Source organism: Numenius arquata, chromosome 3 (genome assembly GCF_964106895.1).
Source record: "Numenius arquata chromosome 3, bNumArq3.hap1.1, whole genome shotgun sequence".
NCBI lineage: Eukaryota > Metazoa > Chordata > Aves > Charadriiformes > Scolopacidae > Numenius > Numenius arquata.
Genome location: NC_133578.1, coordinates 2278183 through 2295520, shown reverse-complemented (window position 1 = coordinate 2295520; position 17338 = coordinate 2278183). Strand labels below are relative to the sequence as shown.

Below are 17338 nucleotides of genomic sequence, written 5' to 3'. Positions count from 1 at the left end.
TAAATTCTCGGTAAAAAATAACATACTTTGTGACAGTGGAATATTTTTCTTTCAAACATAGGCTATATAGCATGCTTTCATTTCTCTGCTAAATTTACAGATTGAGCTTTAAGGAGGGGTGATGGAGGGCAGGGAGTGGGGGTTGCAGAATCTTCTAGGAGATTGTTGGTTGCGGGGGGAAATCACTCACAAAGAAAATCAACACGTACTGAGAGTTTTGGGCTGATTAATATGTTGAGAAAACTGGTTGTTTGGGAACTGTTCCACTTAGGATGGCTGTACTGAACTATGAAGACACTTCCAATTCCTCTGTCTCGTTTGTAATCCAGTGGGGTTTTCTTTCTCCTTTCTGTAGTTGAAACTAGAATTTTCATCTTCGAAGACTAAGAGTGAGATGCTCTTGGAAGAGGAGAAATCTGTTGATTTTGTGTTTATTCCTCCAGAAACAAAAGAAAGAATATTGACAGAGCATCAAAAAGAAGTGCTTAGGTCGAAGAGGTCTGTAATTTATTGTTTTAAGCTTAGCATGAAATGTCATTACATTGAGTGTGTTGGATTGACATAACTTCAGTTCCTGTATCTCACTACTTTTTAATTTAAAGAGTCTGCCTTGCCATTTCTGGGTTTGTTTCAGAGCTGATATTCCTGCGATGTACAACAATTTGGACGCATCGCAAGATACTACCTTATTTTCTCAGTACACACAAAGCCAGGAAGATTCTTTGTAAGTAAAGGCTGCCACTATATACAGTAGAGGTTGTCCCCCTTTTCTGCTATGCTTCTAATCTAAGTAACTTCTGTTTTAGGGGAAAACCATCTTTAATAGAAAATGCAAAAGAAGATACTAAAACCAAGCCTCAGGTAATTTCTCCTTGTCTAATGGTAATTAAGATATCAGAATTATAACCATGTTTTCTTCATATTAGGAGCTCTGGTAATTAACAGCAAATTACTGTATATGATACGGTTTTAAGCTTGATTTGGAAACTCTTCAAGCAAAAAAAAGTACCTCAAATGTAACAGCTCACAGGAATAGTTTATTTTCCCTGTACTGCTTAAGCTGTAAGACTCTTGAGAATAATCTTTTTTTCAGAAGCTTAGAAGTTTCCACATTCTGAACTGCTTCTGGATGAAGCTATAAGGGCTTGTGGGGCATTAAATAGTAGATTTTTGGGGGGTGTGTGTGGAAATTTCTAAGTCCTAAACATAGATCTGTTCAGTTTTGGAGAGGAGTTGGCTGCACAGCTTGCTTGACCAGCTGCAGTGCTGAACAGGCAGTAGGTAAAATACAGCAGATTCTTCATAAAAACTGTTTTAGTAACAGATTTTTGAGTATGCTGCAAAACTCACGTAAAATGTTTTTGCAGTTCTTTGTGTTTTGAGATTAAATGGCTTTTAAAAAAAATTAATAATCTTTGCCTTTATTATCTTTCCCTCAGTAGTTATAAAAATAATTTGAAGGAAGGGTGGTTTGAAAAACCGTGTGGGTGCGGTGTTTTCTATTCCACCAGAGCTGGTTTTTTATGTTCTATTCATATCAAAGCTACAGTCCTTTGCTGTTGATATCTTTGGGACAGGAAGAAAATGCAAAGAGCGAAGGGCGCACGGGCGAATCGGATGAGATCGCAGGGGGCTGCAAACCAGACCATCCTCCGGAGAACGCCGCCTGTGGGGAAGAGCCACCCGTGACTCACATGGAGGAGAGCTCGACCTCCACCAGCAAGAGGGGGTCACAGAGGGACGCAGCTGACGCCATTCCAGAGGAGCCGTCAGTTGGAGAGGGGTTAGAAACAAGTGCTATGGAAACGGCTTCGAAGGAGCCCTCCGTAGGGAACGAAACCACTTCCAACGTCAGCAGCAGTTCAAGTGACATCATTTCGGGAACGCCGCAGCCTGCGAGCCGCCGGCAGTCTTTTATTACTCTGGAGAAATTTGGTAGTTCAGAGAACAGACCCTTCAGCCTTTCGGTGTTAAATAGTATCGCTGAGATGCCTGGAAGCGCTTCTGTGGCCGGGAAACAGGAAAATACAAGCGTGTGCAAGACTGGTGCTAAACCAGAAAAATCTGGAGAAGAAAATAAAAAGCCTTCAAAATTGGAGTCTGAGCAAATAGTCACTGCCATACGAAGGCTGACACGCAGGCAGAGCAAGTTGGAGCACCAAGGAAACAAGCAGTCCAAGTTGTTCTTTGGGTTAGAACAAGAGTCTTTTGCCTCCAGCAGCATGGAAAACAGTCCTGAACTGTCTTCTGCAGTAGAAGATGTGGAACATGTTCTCCTTACTCAGTCCCAAGTTCTCCATTCTACAGAAGAAGACATTAAGAAAGTTGAAGATACGATAGCAGAGATAGAAAAGGTCCGGGCGTTAGATATGGATTCTAAAGAAAATACACCCCCAGAGGCCACCGTATCACCTGACCAGGTGATGGGGGACGACAGTCAGGTTCCACACCTGTCCCCCAGTCAGAAAATACCAAGACGTTCTTCGAGACGGCGGTCAGAAACCGTAGAAAGTGCAGCGGGGAGTCAGGATAAGGAAGACGGTCACCAAAAGAGAGACAGACGTAAAGAAGACGAAAAATCTGGGCCAAAGAAGGTGCCTCAGACTAGAGATGACGCGTCCCTAAAGCAGAAAGCAATTTCTGGGAAAGCGACAGAAAATACAAATAAAAAAGAAAGCAACCTGGTGGAGAGAACTGCTGCGGAGGAGGTGAGCGCAAAGGAGTCTCCTCCTTCAAGGGGCCTTGATGAGGAAGCAAACAGAAGTGGGAGGAGGCCAGAAGATAACTTGAAGAGTGACACAGAGGGTCAAGACAGTAGTTTGAGTGCGGTAGGTCAGAAGAAGGTGGAACGCCCGCGGTACCACACAAGAAGAGCCTCGCAGGGATTGCTTTCCAGCATAGAAAACTCAGAGGCTGATGGCTATGAGACCAAGGAAGAAAGCACCAGGAAGAAAAGATCGGCCAAAGTGAAGAACAGAAGTGATTCTCTTGAAGGTAAATCGAAAGATCTACAGCCGGGAAGCCAGAGCCATGAGGTGTCTTCCCATGGAAACGAAATGAAGAATCTCTTGGAAGCAAGTCAAGGTAAACTAAGACCTGAAGTGGGCACAGACGCTGCGGTGACATCTGAAGCGTGTGACCCAAAGCATCAAGAAGTGCCTGCAGGCATTAGCAAAGCGGTGGCATCTGCCGGCTCCGAGGATTCGCCTGATGCACAGAATGTCAATGTGGACCAAAAGAGCAATATGTCAGCGGAATCATTCTCCAACCCCTGTGTGTCTGATCAGGATTTGAAAGCACCAGAGGACGATAAACACATTGAGAAGCAAACAGCCGTGGAAGAGTGTTGTCCAACTGTTCTGCCTGAACCTGTACCAGGAGGAAGTGCTTCAGGTGGTGACTTCCCCTCTTCGCCAGTACCCGAGTGTCAGCACAAGAGAAGCAGAAGGGTGAAAAGAGTAAGGAGCTGTGATTGCTGTAGCATAAAGCCAAAGCAGCACATTCTGTCAGTCACTGGATCAAAAACTGAGAGTGCTCCTGAGCTGAACAACTCCCAAACCAGCCCAGTTCAGATGCCCCTAAATCCATCAGAGGTGTCCGGTAATTCCAATTTGGATGAGAGCTTGTCCCTGGCACCTTGTGCCATGAGCACTCCAGTGCACCCCCCGAAGGAGCCCAGTGCCTTTGACTTGGGAGGAGAGGGAAGGTCTGAAGATGATCTACAAGGAAGCATTGTAGAAGAGGAGGGTCTGGAGGATGCAGAGTGTAGAGCAGGAGAAATTACCGACTCGGTGGTGGACATGGAAGAACCCGCTGATGAGAGCGACGGAACTGAGCAGCATCTGTCTGAGGGTGGTGCAGAAGAGCCTGGTGACAGCTCCGTGGTGGCAGGGAATGACAGCGAAGAACCGGCGGCTACGGGAAAGGAAGAAATGAGGCAGAATGGACAACTAGAGGAGATACCCGAGGCGCCGATTGTTGTTAGCAAAACTGAGAAAAACCAGATGGATGAGCCAGAAAGCAACTGGGGCAATGAAGAAGCGGCTGAGAATAGTGTAGGAGAAATTTGCACTATTCCAGATAAAGAGGTGAAGGAGGAATTAGTGGAAACTGAAATCACAGTGCCTGAAAACGCGGCCTCGGACACAGAAGATGCCATCGAAAATAACGGCGTGGGTTCCCCTCAAAAGCTGGAAGATGACAATTCGTTTGCGTTAGCGAATGAAAGCCCCAACGGGATGCAGGCGCGCTGCATGTGGTCTCCTTCCGCCTCTCCCTCCACGAGCATTTTAAAGAGAGGTGTTAAAAGAAATCAAGATGATGACTCCCTGTCACCTGCGAATAAGGTACCGTGACGTGATTATGTGATACAGTTAATTCAGTTCATAACGGGGGTGTTTAACAGAGTCTGTAGAGTAATGAGTTCCAAATATGTTGAATTACTGTATTTTTCAGTCAGTGGTGGTTTGAGCTCGTACCGTAAAAATTATTTCTCTCCAAACCCAGATTCGCCGAGTCTCTTTCGCAGACCCCATCTACCAAGAAGGACTGGCCGACGACATCGACAGGAGAAGCCCAGTCGTTAGATCCCATTCTTCTTCGCCGTCTTCCCGAAGCCTTAAAATTTTATCCAATATCCAGGCTAAGGTAGGTTCCGTTACGTTATCTTCCGTGTGTCCCACATACTCGTGGTCCTCCTTTATCGTAGGTAACGTGTTAGTCCGTGTTCCGTCCCTCGCACACAGCCGTAAGACCCACTCGGTGTAAGAAAGGGTTGTGGCGGGTTGAGCCTGGCTCATTCTGTTACTCTCGGAGATGTAGGGAGCGAGAATCTGCTGATTTACCAAATTCCTGTGTTCCTGAGACACCTTTTTTTTTTTCTTTTTTTTCCCCTCTTTTTTTCTATCCAGCTTATTACCACTCCAACCAAAGGATTTCTGTCCCTGGGATCTCGTAACCCTAAATTTAAGAGCTCAAAGAAGTGTTTAGTAAGAAGCGCTTTGGTTCATGTATCTCTTCTAAAATTTTTTTTTTTTCCCCTGTATTCAGTTGCCTGATGGTTAATTTAATAATTATTCTGTATTATTCAAGATCACGGAAATGGCGAAGGAATCGCTGCTTTGCCCTACGGAATGCGTGTATCCCGCCTTAGCTGGCTGCAAAGCGACCGTTGACGTGATTTTACCTCATATCACGTCGAACATCTGGTGAGTGGGTTGTTGCTCTTGAAAATGAGGTTTTAATAGAAACCGAGCCTGCAGAACCAAATATTCTCATGCAAAATATCGTGATTTAGAGACACTTTTATGCCGGAAAGGAGGGAAGGGGGTTTGGGTTTGAAAATAATCTACGTTCCAGATGTAGAAAGGCCGGGTGCTTGGCTGGTTTTTCTGATCTGAATTTTTGGTAATTTATCAGGGCAATGGGAGCTGCTCGGTGCTGCCTTTCCCCGCATTGGCGACTCCTTTTCCTTCCACTGGTGTCACCCAGGAGCGGGTGACAGAACACCTGTCGCTGCTGGCTGTAGGACAAACTGCCAGAAGTGCTTCTGTGGATACAACATCACTTGCATTTAGGCTTTTCCTTCGCTTACGTGCTTGTGACTCGGCATTCGTGTAGGATTTGTGTCTGCTACACCGTGCAGGGCAGAAAGGACAGGAATTCTAGCAAAATAAACCCATTTTTTTCCTCCCCTGCGGCAGCGCCAGAGGTTTGGGGCAGCTCATTCGGGCCAAGAACATCAAGACGGTGGGTGACCTGAGCACTCTGTCGGCATCAGAGATCAAAACGCTTCCCATCCGCTCTCCCAAAGTTTCCAATGTTAAAAAAGCTCTGAAAGGATATCACGAGCAACAGGTAAAATTGAATTTTAATACCCCAAAGGTCACTATTAGCCTAACGAACTCCTAACACCCAGCGTGAGGAATAATGGGGTTTTTTTTGGCCGATTGAAATAGCACTTCAAAACGTAATCTCTACCTGTCAAAGTAACGTGGGAATTCAAGGCAGAGGTGATTTAGTTACAGTATTAATAACAGGGATAAGGATTGTGTTTATTACGAGGTTAAAACACACGCACCCCACGGTGTAATCTCTTTTTCCTCCTGTTCTCACAAAAACTCTTTAGGTAAAATCCCGAGGATTTGAGGAAATAGCAGCGCTTGAAGATGCAGAAAAGCCCGTAAATAACATAGAGGAGAAATCTCTTTGTGTAGACGAAGAAAAACTCGCAACAGGTACCAGTTCCCCGTGTTCTGCTCCAGGCTGGGCTCTCCCGGCCCTTTCGCTCCTTCCCTTCTCCCCTCGTGGGGGCTCGTGGTCAGTTTTTCGGGAGCGTTAATAGCAAGTATTGGCACAGTGGATGGGTGATTGAATCAGCCGCTTTATGGAGCGCTGTAGAAATAGCTTTTTAACTCCTGTTGTGTATTTTGAGGGGAAAAATACTCGTTTTCCCCGAATGAGCTCCTGTAAGCGTGTGAGATACAAATTAAGTTGGGCTCCAAGTTCTTAATTCCCTGAATCTCAGCCAGGTTTGTCTCCGGAGCTGTTTGATAACCGCTCCGGGCACACGCAGAAAGGAGCAGGATGAAGCAGAGATAGTGACGCGGTGCCTAAATCTTGGGTGGGCTGGGACTGGGGGGAACCGTTCCCTGCATTCCCATTGTGGATTTGGGTGCCTCTTTTTACTTGAATTCTGTGCGTTTGGGGAGTTTGGCCCCATGGCTCAGAGGGATCCACGTTTGTTCTTCCTGTAAGACTTGTGAAGCGTTTGGTTAATGAAAAGAAAAGGAGGCTGAGGGGAGACCTCGCTCTCTACAACTCCCTGAAAGGAGGGTGTAGCTGGGAGGGGGGTCGGTCTCTTCTCCCAAGGAACAGGCGATGGGACAGGAGGAAATGGCCTCAAGTTGCACCGGGGGAGGTTCAGATTGGATATTAGGAAAAATATTTACACGGAAAGGGTTGTTAAGCCTTGGAATGGGCTGCCCAGGGAAGGGGTTGAGGCCCCATCCCTGGAGGTATTTAAAAGCCGGGTTGACATAGAGCTTAGAGACATGGGTTAGTGATGGGTTTTTTATCAGAGTTGGGTTGATGGTTGGACTAGATGATCTTAAAGGTCCCTTCCAACCCGGACAATTCTATGATTCTAATATGGAGAACAAAGAACCCAGGAGTGACTTCTCAACTTAAAAGTTGGTGCTTCGGGACAACACATCTCCAAGTAGTGACAGTATTGGAATAGAATATTTTCACTTCTATCCTTCTTCTTATTGTACCGTGATGATCAAATGTAACGAAAGTCACCATAAAGAAGGGTACCGTGGGGTTCTGAGTGCGGCCTTTGTCAGAAACTCATATATTTTGTGAAAAAAATACTTCTTGGGCTGTTTGAATCTGTTATTTTGTCCAGAAGAAGCTGCAACACCTCTGGGTTAGATTTAAACCCAAACCGCCCTTTCCTGGGGTTTCCTTCCTTCCCTTCCAGATCTGCTCGAGCCGGTTGTCTCCGCCCCGAAGGAGCAGCTGGGGGCCGATCTCCCGAGGCGGATCGAGGCGCTGGCGGCTCAGCTGGCGGCGGAAGACCTGCACGGCTACTCGGGAAGCCAACTCTTCGAGATGCAGGAGAAGCTGGTGGGGATGACAAACTGCATCATGAGGAACCTGCAGTCCCGCTGGAAATCCCCGCCCCACGACACTTCCGATTAGTTGATTATTTCTAAGTAAGGAGGATTTTGTTACAACGATTTTTTTTTCCCCCAAACCTGCTTTTCTTACTGACGAATTATTCCTTGAACTGTGCATTTTGTACCATAGAAGATTTTTTTTTTTTTTAACGTCTGTATGAGCAAAACGTGCCGTGGTGGGCTTTTCTTCCCCCCCTTTTTTAATTTTATTCTAATTTGTGGGATCGCTCCTTCCCTATTGGAGGCGTTTGTACGGCGTTGCTATGCATATTTCTTTCGGGTAGGGAAAGAAAACTTGATAAAGTTGTGCAATAGCAAAGACTGTGAAACCAAACCGACAGAAGTAGTTAAATTATTATTATTATTATTAATTATTATGATGGGGTATTTTTTATTTTCAAATCCGAAGTGTTCTTACTGCTGCAAACTCTTCTCATTTGGTAAGAGGTGGATCTCTCAGCTCTGCTCAGCTGCTCTTCCCCTTCGTCTCCTCCTGAGCTGCTGCCCCCGACAGACCTCTCTCTCTCTCTCTCTCTTCCTCCAGCACCGTTTTATACCGAGATGAACTGTGTTTAATTCCTAACCGGGTGTTTGACAACTGGATGACATCTATTTTTGCATGTATTTTTGTAAGAATCACACTAAGAAGCTTCTCAGGCTCTTTCCCACGTTCTTTGCTTGCAGCCCTTCTTCTGCCGAGAAGACTCTTTTTTTTTTTTTTTTTCTTTTTTTTTTTTTTCTTCCCCCTTGGGGAAAGGAATGGATCCGACGAGAGCTCTTTGTATATTGTGTACAGACTTATCATGGCAGACGTTGGTTAGTAATTTATGATTCTTGAGTTTTAATTGCATGGAATGCATTGCTGCTTCTCGGAGACCTTCAGAGGGAGTTCTCGGGTTTTACTCTGGAATCTGTATATATTGTACCGTAGCTGTCAGAACGGACCTTTATTGAAAGAAAAGTGCTGCAGGTGGTTTTAGAACTTACACGTGGACAAATAAAACCGGCAAATAGTTCCCAAACTCGTTCATGTCCTTGTGGTTCGGGGTGGGTTTTTTTTCCCCTTTTTGATCTGTTCGGCCCCTCCCGGGGCTTTCCTTTGGGTGCTCAAGGTTGGGAGGGACCTTGGAAGGTCATTGCTGCCGCCCTGAGGTAGGAGCAGGTCCTCGGGGACGTGGCAGGGTCTCGTCAGCGAGACTCGAAATATTCTTTGTCCTCTTCATGCGTCTCGTGGAGAAAATGAAGAGGACAAAGAGGTGTTTTGGAGCAACAATGTGAACGGCGCCGGCAAGGAGTTGGCTGCAGGTTTTCTTTCCTGAAAATGTTATTTTGGTTCCAACTCTGCCTCCTTAAGGCTTGTTCGTCTCCTGTACCCAGTGACCTGTGCGGATAAGGATGTTCCTGACGCATCTCAAGAGGGTGTTAAGGTCTTTAACCACCACCCTTCAGTGCTGGCAACCCCAGGTCCTGCTTTGAGGAAGGGCTGTCCCTTTCCAGCTGGCTCTGCCCACCCCCACCCTTCCCTTCAATCAACGCCCTCGCCTTAGTGCTGCAGCTCCGGCTGCTCTTCACCGGCTTTTAGTCCTTAGTCTCTCTTGGACACAGTATCCGGTGGCTTCTTATCTCCTCCTGCCTTGGAGACATGGCCGGTTACCAGGCGCGGCAGCAGAAACCAGTGTGTTCCAGTATGAAATAACTTGTCCAGTTCATTCACAGCCCCTCAGAGTCTCGCTTCTCCATCGCCACCTGCCGCCTTGCCCTTTCTCAACTCCACTTTTCCCACCGGAGCCGCTTTGGGATTGATTTCCCGCCCTTCAGCGGGAGTGACCACATCAAACGTCCTGCAGAAACAGCAGCTTTATTCAGGCACTCGTTTACATGAAACAACAGCTTTTGACCCCAGGACGGTTGCGTGAAAAAACACGTGTATCAAGCGAAAGGGAGAGGCCTTTGGGTTTGTGGGGCTTTTTTCCCCTCCCCAAGCTAAATTTTGGGTTGAGATACTAAGCTTAAATGTTGCTTTTATGGAAAAGAAGTGAATATATTCAAACACTTCAGCCCGGAAAAATACTCTCTTTATGAGAGAATGAGTAAAGTAAATCTTGGTAGTTTTAGTCTTGCGTAGATGTGTAGAATTTCAGAGAGGCTGAACTGGGTTGCAGTCCCAGCAGAGTTAAGCAGTGGGATGTGCTGGTGAAATGTTTGAAAATCCAGGCAATTTTTATAAAAATATGTTTTGGGTTTTTTTTTTGACACTGGAAGAAACACAGTTCTCGCGAGCGATGCCCAGGGCTGTGTTCACGAGTAGTTTTCAGAAATGTTTTGACAGGATCTTTCAAGAGTGTTTTGCTCTGCAGTTACTTTTTTTCTATTTTTTTTTCTTTCGTTTTATTTTTTTATTTTTTTATTTTTTAACCTGGTGGTTCCTAAGGCACTATCAAGGTGGAAGAAAAAAGTGTCAGAAACCCTTTTCTAAGGCGTGTGTTGCGGGAGGTGCGGGTTTGGTTAGACGGCCTCCACGTAGTTGGCGGGGAGCATCCCGGTCTTGCCGGTTCTCTGGACGGTGCCGTACATCCAGCCCTCGTCGATGGCCTGCACGTTCACGATGGTGTCGCCGTCCTTGAAGGACACCTCGTCGGCGTCAGCTGCCATGTAGTCGTACATGGCCCGGTAGGTCTTCTGGAGGTGGGAAAGGAAGGGGAGAGGGAGCAAAGAAAGGAGAGACACGTTTATACCCCTGGGGTCACTCTGGGGGTGAGAATAAAGTCTAATTCCATGGGTTTTGACTCATTCCAGTACTCCGTAAGTGCTACTGCCGGCAGCATCTGGCTGGGCTTATAAATCTCCTGCTTTCAGATCACAAAATGGTGTTTCTCATTCACTAAGTACCTCGGTTGCCCAAGCACCGCAGTACCCGAGTTACAGTCTGAGTGTTTGAGTGATGCTGAAGCTGAACAAGATGTTTTTGGGGTGTATTTGAGCAGCATCAGCTCCAGGTGGCTCCAGCCATCACTTGAAGGTGTTGCCTCCCAGGGATGGTGTGGGGAGGAGAGGCCGTACCCACGGTCACATCTACTCTAAGCTTCAGGCTCAGGAGTAGGAAGGAATGTTAATTTAAGGTTTTTAAGAACAGATGAAGCTCGTTCCTGGATGAACATCATCTGCAGCGCCGATGGGAGATGCACCACCAGCTTTGGAGCCCTCCCGGGCTCTGCCCCTTTGGTAGGTGGCCAGATGATTGACTCCTACAAGCTTGGGATTAGGTCTTCCTACAACCAATCCGTGTTACTTACACCAGCAGTAGAGGGGTGAGAAGGCACCGATGACACCGTGGTTTGCTGGGTGGCGACCGAGGATGACCGTTGCTGCGGTAACTCTATGGTCTTGGCGTGTTTGTAGCCCACTACGGAAGGAAAATACATTTATAGTGTTTGTTACGGAATTGGCGATAGGGGTAGAGAGGCGCTTGGATGAGGATCACGGGACAGGCCAGGAGGTGGGTCCAATCTGCCTTTCACCCACTGAAACACAACTTCACGCCCGTTGGGGATCTCTACATTATGAATAAATGGCATTTTTGTCCTCCCCCTACCTGTGGCGGTGGTGGTGAAGAAGCCCCCGTTGCTGTAGTAGGACAAATGTTGATCCACGGCGTCGGAGGGTTCGGATTTTTCCTCCCCACCGCTGAGGCTCAAGGCGCTGGCGGAGCGGGAATGCTCCCGGCTGCGGCGCTGGGCTTGGACTGTGGGGAGAGAGCGTGGGGACACGGTTACGGCCTCGTCTGGTGAGGAGATGCACACGTAAAAATACATGTGTATGTACATATATATGTGCATACACACAAACATTATTTTGCATATATATAAATATATACACACATAATATATACGTGCATACATATTCTGTAAAAACACCCAAAGTTCTCTCCCATGGTTACCAAACCCACCCAAACTGTGCTTATATTGAGTAGAAACGGACCCAGCTGAGCAGAGCTGGTTACTGTGCGCGACCACGTTTATGGGGAAAAAGCATGAGAATTAAGGGTTCTGGTTTTACGGTTCCTTAATGGATTTGCCAGGGCTTCCTTAACGTATTCCACGGGCGCTGTGCTGAAGTTTTACTCAAAAAGGCACAGTTGTCATGTCCCTGTTACCTTTATATTCAGAGTATTAATTTTTCTTTCTCCAAACTCCTTCCCTTTACTGCCAGCTGCTTCCAAAATTTTGATTCCCATTATCCCACGCTTCCCTTACATCAGCTGGCACAGATCAGAGCCGTGCCCGAGACTCTTGTTTTCTGTCATTCAGGATCCGTCTCTTCTCAAACCATTAGTAGGAAAGGAGTTTTAAAAGAGGAAAAAAAAGAAAGGGGGTGGGTGGGTGGGTGGGGGGTGTGTGTGTGTGGGGGGGGTGTGTGTAACTGAGGCACAGTATTTTAAAGTTATATAAAAAGGAAGCAGGTGTCGGTATCCCCAGGCCGTTGGTTTTGCGCAACCGGTGCAGGCGGGTGGCACGGACCCGAGATCATGTGTAAGCTCCTGGACTGAATGTTGTCTTCTGCGGGGTCGTAGTCAAAGACCGAGCCGGGGTTCGTGCGCCAGACGCGGAGACCTGGGAGAGAAACGGCATCTGCTGAGGAGGGGCTGTAGCTCCAAGGACTCTGGGAGAGCGGGAGCAGCACAGGGCTGTCCCCAGTAGGAGTAAAAGAGTATGGGAAAAGGGCAAGCAGGATTTCATGCAGCTGTGTTTCTCAAATCTGTAGCACAGATTAGGCTTTTATTTTTTTATAACTTGATATCAAGTGAGCTGTTCATAGTATTTCTCTTGTATTAATAGAAATTAAGTTAAAAATCTAACTAAGAATAATAAATCTAGTGTTTATAAAGCTGGGCAGGAGGGGACAGGCTGACCACGGCTGATTGACAGCTGCTGAAAGACACTATTTTCAAAATGGACCGACGGAAACATCATCTCCAAGTAACGAGAAATTGGAATCGCTCTGGCTGCGCTTAAACAGAACAGTTCATCCAGCTCCGCCCGGGCTTTGCGTTAAGGAGGTACTGGTGGGGGGTGTAAAGCCGGGGCTCTGTTTACCCGTGAGATTCTCCTGATCCTGGTCCACGCGCTTTCTCTCCATTTCCACCACTCGCCGCTGGATGCCCCTGTAGCTGATGTCGCTGAAGTCCTGCATGTTCTTTTTCACGCGTTCGGTGATGGGGTCGGTGACTACGGGCGTGAAGCTGCCTTTGCTTTTCTCAAAATCTTCATGGTACTTCACCTGCAATTTCAAATGAGACACCTGTTCTCCGTAGCCGAGATGAATCACTGATTCCTGCTGAGCTCGGATGAATTCCTAGTGGGGGGGGGTGCCCCGTGCTCTCAGCTTTGGCTTTCTCCACCCCGCGGAGCAACGAGAGAGCGCCTGATCCCAAACCCGCCTTTCCTGCCCTCACTCTCGCCTTTAGCGTGTTGGAACGTGGGAATGGAACCTGATGTATTTATATATATATATATATGTATATGTATGTGCATGTGTGTATAGACCCTTGAGCTGCCGACCCCCGAATGTCTCAGCAAAAAGGTTTTTATCGAAATCACTTCTCCCAAGTTAGAAATAAGTCTCTAAATGCTCTTACCGTAGAGATGTGTTTCTGGGTTTCCCGGACTCGCCGCATTTCAGGGGTATCCAGAACGTAGGCGGCTTTGCCTTGCACTTGTTTGCGGAAACTGTCGGAGTAAAGGACCTGCCGGATGAGAGAAGGAGGTGAGCGCAGGGCACAGAGCTCCTTCGGCGTCACAGGGAAGGAGCTGAAGCCACACAACCTGCCGAAGATGGGGAAAAACCCCCAAAGCGGCAGCAGTTGTGTTGGTGAATAACATTAGGCGGGAAAGCAAAATTTATTTTTCATAATTATGAGACACGGACGGCTCTGGAGCTGATCCCAATCGTTCCTTTTCTTAACTAAAAGTTCCTTACCTTTTTTAACCGTGTAACAACAGGTGGAGGTGATGCAGTGAGAATGTTCTAGGAAACATTTTCGTGTATTTGGCATGCACCTCCCTGACGCTGCTGAAGTTACAGGTGTTAAACAGAACATAATTAGACCTGCGTTTGTCACTGAAACACTACAATTTTTCCTGGGTTTGTAGGGTTTAGGTTTTGAGTGATTACAGCTGCATCCTGCTTCTGTGAACACCTGCTTGCAGACGCTGTATCACTGGGTACGTCGAACAAGCTGTGACAATGTTCAAGGCCAGGCTGGACGGGGCTTGGAGTAACCTGGTCTGGTGGGAGGTGTCCCTGCCCAGGGCAGGGGGTGGCACTGGATGGGCTTTAAGGTCCCTTCCCACCCAAACCATTCTGTGATTCTATAATCTATTACGTGTATAAACCTTTACAGGATGGGGTACGTCAGGATTCACCTCTGGTAATTTGAGTAAGGATTTTGGGGATGAAATGTTACTTTTTAACGTATTTTCATTTACTGGCTGAAGAGAACGTACCGAGCTGATGTTTTCTTGGTTGCGTTTAGCTCTCTCCATCTCTGGAGTCATTGGGGTTGGTGTTCCTTTCGCCAGATGTTCCTTGTACAAAACCTACGGGGTACAAAAAAGGTGTCTGTAAATCGGGCTGGAATAATTCACAGCTCCTTCTGTCAACGGTGTTACGGTTTAAGCATTTACTCATCATGGCAGGGGTAGAAAAGATCTTGGGAAATAAAGCCGCTAAAAAGTTATTTGCTAGAGCGGAAGGTAAAAATCAAAGGGAAAAAATAGGCAAAAAAAAAAGAAAAAACAATAGGGAAAAGGGAGAAAATAATGCTAAATTAGCAGTGGAGGTTGCGTTTAACAGAAGGTGGTTGTCGCCTTTCAGTACCGAGCTGATCTGTTCTTGATTGCGTTTGACCCTCTCCATCTCCGGAGTGAGCGGGGTGGGGGTCGCCTTCCCTAAGCCTTCCTTGTACACAACCTAGGGGTCACAGAGTAACTCAGAGTCACACACGGCCACGGTAAAAGCTGAAATGTTACTGGGTTTAGGGTAAACACCGTCCGTTATGAAAGAAAAAAAACCCACCAGGTCAGAGGAAAAAACAGTATTAAAAAGTTAATTCACAAAAAAAACCTTTTAAGTACGATGAGAGACTTAAAAGCTGATTTTCTAAGTTCAAGGGAAAAAATTAGAGGGTTAAATAAAACCAGGCAGATGTAAGTTATTTTTAATAAGTGCTCTCTCATATCCCCTTTACTGCTTCCAGACAATACCGAGCTAATCTGTTCTTGATTGCGTTTGACTCTCTCCATCTCTGGAGTGATTGGGGTGGGGGTTGCTCGCCCCAAGTTCTCTTTGTACAACACCTGTGGGATACAGAAGATGCATCCGGCACCTTAAAATCCCCCCCGCCAAAAATCAAACGGATTCCAACACAAATTATTACTTTGTTATCACATTTTGAGAAAAACTCAGGCCCGGTTACGCTAGGCAGCACTGCACAAAAGCCAAACACCCGCTGCGGGGAGGAAGGGGCAGAAAAATACATTGTAAAAGAAAAGCTTGTTATTTTTCTGGTTAAGACAGAAGGGCTCTATCCAGCTCCAACCACCCGATGGCTCCACAGGCTGGGGAAGCTGCCTGTGCCCCCAAAGAACTATTTAAGAACTGTTTTATCCCCTGTTTTATCTGTACTCGAAGGAATTTGTGACCTTGTAGGGAGGGAGGAGGAAGTTTTGGGACCTGAATAAAGACGGGTGTCGAGGGCGGGAGGCTGCTGTCGCTGCCCCAAGACACCCCCTCACCTCCCCCGTCCTTCAGGCCACCTAAAACCTGTTCCTGATGTGACCCCAGAGCAGAAACAGCCTCCTCCCTTTGTGTCACTCTGTCTAAGGCATCCTCAGTCCCCTGCCACACAGCAAGGCCACCTCCCGCGGGTCAGAGAGGGGGCATTTCTTGGTGTGGGGCAGTTGGCTTTGGCACTTGTTTGGGTTTTTTTTGCCAAGTCAAATAGTCCTGAAAAGCTTAAACACTGACCCTAGAGAGAAAAACACAAACACCTTCACCAAAGGACACTAAGCTCTTAAGATGGTCTGGATAGAGCCCCCAGAGACACAAACTGAGTTGTAGCAAAGGCCTACAATTTCTAAATCTTAAATTTCTGTTAACACTAAAGTCATTTTATTTTAGAAGAGGAGCGATTAATTTGCAGAAACAAATCTTTCTACTTTTTTTATATTAAACTCAACTTTGAGTAGGTAGTTAGAATGTTACTTTATCAAAATATAAGCACAAAGGCAACAAAACAAAACAAAGAGTAATCTATTTTTGAGGTACCGAGCTAATGATTTCTTGATTGCGTTTGACTCTCTCCATCTCTGGAGTGACTGGTGTTGGGGTCACTTTCCCCACATTTTCTTTGTACAAAACCTACAGGATACAAGGAGTATCCAAATGTCATTAAAAAGGCACCACCACCAAAGGAAAAACCAACCATAAAACCAAACCCAACCCAACATCCACTAAAGCTTTCGACTCATGACACCGAGAGCGCGTTAGCTTTGGCTGAGGCTGCTGTTCCCGAAAGGCGCCAGGGGAGCTTTGCCATTAATTAACCCCCTACAAAGCAGAAGGGGACCCTGTATGGAATCAACGCTGCATGGAAGCACGGTAGTAGTGAGAAAGGGTTAAAAAAAAAAAAAAATAGGCAAAGAAACAATATCCATCCAAAAAAAAAAAAAAAAGTCACACCTAGTTCTAGTAACATCCTGCTGAAGTGTTAAATAGAAGATGCTACAGTTTGTAAGCGGAGAAGGTGGGAGTTTACGCTCCGTGGCAGAGTCATTTTTTATAAAGTTAGAAAGCAGCGGTTGCTGACCGGCTACGGTCACGTTAAACACGTCCCGCGGCTCCTTAGGAACCGGTTTCCTGTGACAAGTACCGAGCTAATGATTTCTTGATTGCGTTTGACTCGTTCCATCTCGGGAGTGACTGGTGTTGGGGTTGCCTTCCCTATGTTTTCTTTATACAACACCTGGGAGACACAAGAAAGGAGCCAAAGAAAGCAACAATAAATAAAAAAAAACTAGCTGGATATGAACTTGAAGCCTGTATTTATTTTCTCAAGGCCGAGGTATTAAATATATTTTTAAAGAAGCAATATTTGACTAGAGAAGCAGGGCGTACTGGCTTTTTAACTACAGGATCACTCGTAATAAATTGTGTAAGTAATACATAAATGAGACCACAGAAATACCGTATCGAGGGGCTGAGGGTGTTATGAATATGGAAATTATCATTTTTTTAAAAAAAAAAAGAATGTCAGCATTGCAGAGAAAATGAGTGGAGGTTGTTAAGTGCTTTTAGCATTAGAACAAGTCATTAAAATCACTCTTAAAAAACAATAAAACCTTTAATGAGTTAAAGTCACCGCTGTAAACCACAGTTAGACCAGTAAGAAATAATCACTTTTGTAAGTGTGTGCTCAGTCATTAAAACTGTTAAAAAGGTTCCTTTAAATAGAGGTTTGTTTTTTTTTTTATCTTAGCAAAGTACCGAGCTACAGATTTCTTGATTGCGTTTGACCCTCTCCATCTCGGGAGTGACAGGGGTGGGGGTTCCCATCCCCACGCTCTCTTTGTACAACACCTGCGCAGCGACAAGAAGCA

General features: G+C 46.2%; 2 protein-coding genes across 2 annotated transcripts in view; one reads left to right on the top strand and one right to left on the bottom strand.

Annotated features, from left to right (window-relative positions):
* Positions 1-7704, top strand: part of RIF1 (replication timing regulatory factor 1) — a 30566-nt gene extending 22862 nt beyond the window's left edge. Inside the window, exons 26-35 of the mRNA XM_074146098.1 lie at positions 356-498; positions 635-724; positions 807-861; positions 1578-4346; positions 4507-4647; positions 4911-4988; positions 5092-5207; positions 5703-5856; positions 6128-6236; positions 7484-7704. Coding sequence (XP_074002199.1) covers positions 356-498; positions 635-724; positions 807-861; positions 1578-4346; positions 4507-4647; positions 4911-4988; positions 5092-5207; positions 5703-5856; positions 6128-6236; positions 7484-7704 — 3876 coding nt within the window. The remainder of the gene's footprint in view (positions 1-355; positions 499-634; positions 725-806; positions 862-1577; positions 4347-4506; positions 4648-4910; positions 4989-5091; positions 5208-5702; positions 5857-6127; positions 6237-7483) is intronic.
* A 1818-nt stretch (positions 7705-9522) lies between these two features.
* NEB (nebulin) overlaps positions 9523-17338 on the bottom strand; it is a 118811-nt gene continuing 110995 nt past the window's right edge. Inside the window, exons 148-158 of the mRNA XM_074145650.1 lie at positions 16612-16704; positions 16008-16100; positions 14945-15037; positions 14559-14651; positions 14186-14278; positions 13318-13425; positions 12776-12959; positions 12200-12292; positions 11275-11424; positions 10976-11085; positions 9523-10361 (exon numbers count right to left, since the gene is read on the bottom strand). Of these exons, the coding sequence (XP_074001751.1) occupies positions 10188-10361; positions 10976-11085; positions 11275-11424; positions 12200-12292; positions 12776-12959; positions 13318-13425; positions 14186-14278; positions 14559-14651; positions 14945-15037; positions 16008-16100; positions 16612-16704 (1284 nt within the window). The 3' untranslated portion in view covers positions 9523-10187. The remainder of the gene's footprint in view (positions 10362-10975; positions 11086-11274; positions 11425-12199; positions 12293-12775; positions 12960-13317; positions 13426-14185; positions 14279-14558; positions 14652-14944; positions 15038-16007; positions 16101-16611; positions 16705-17338) is intronic.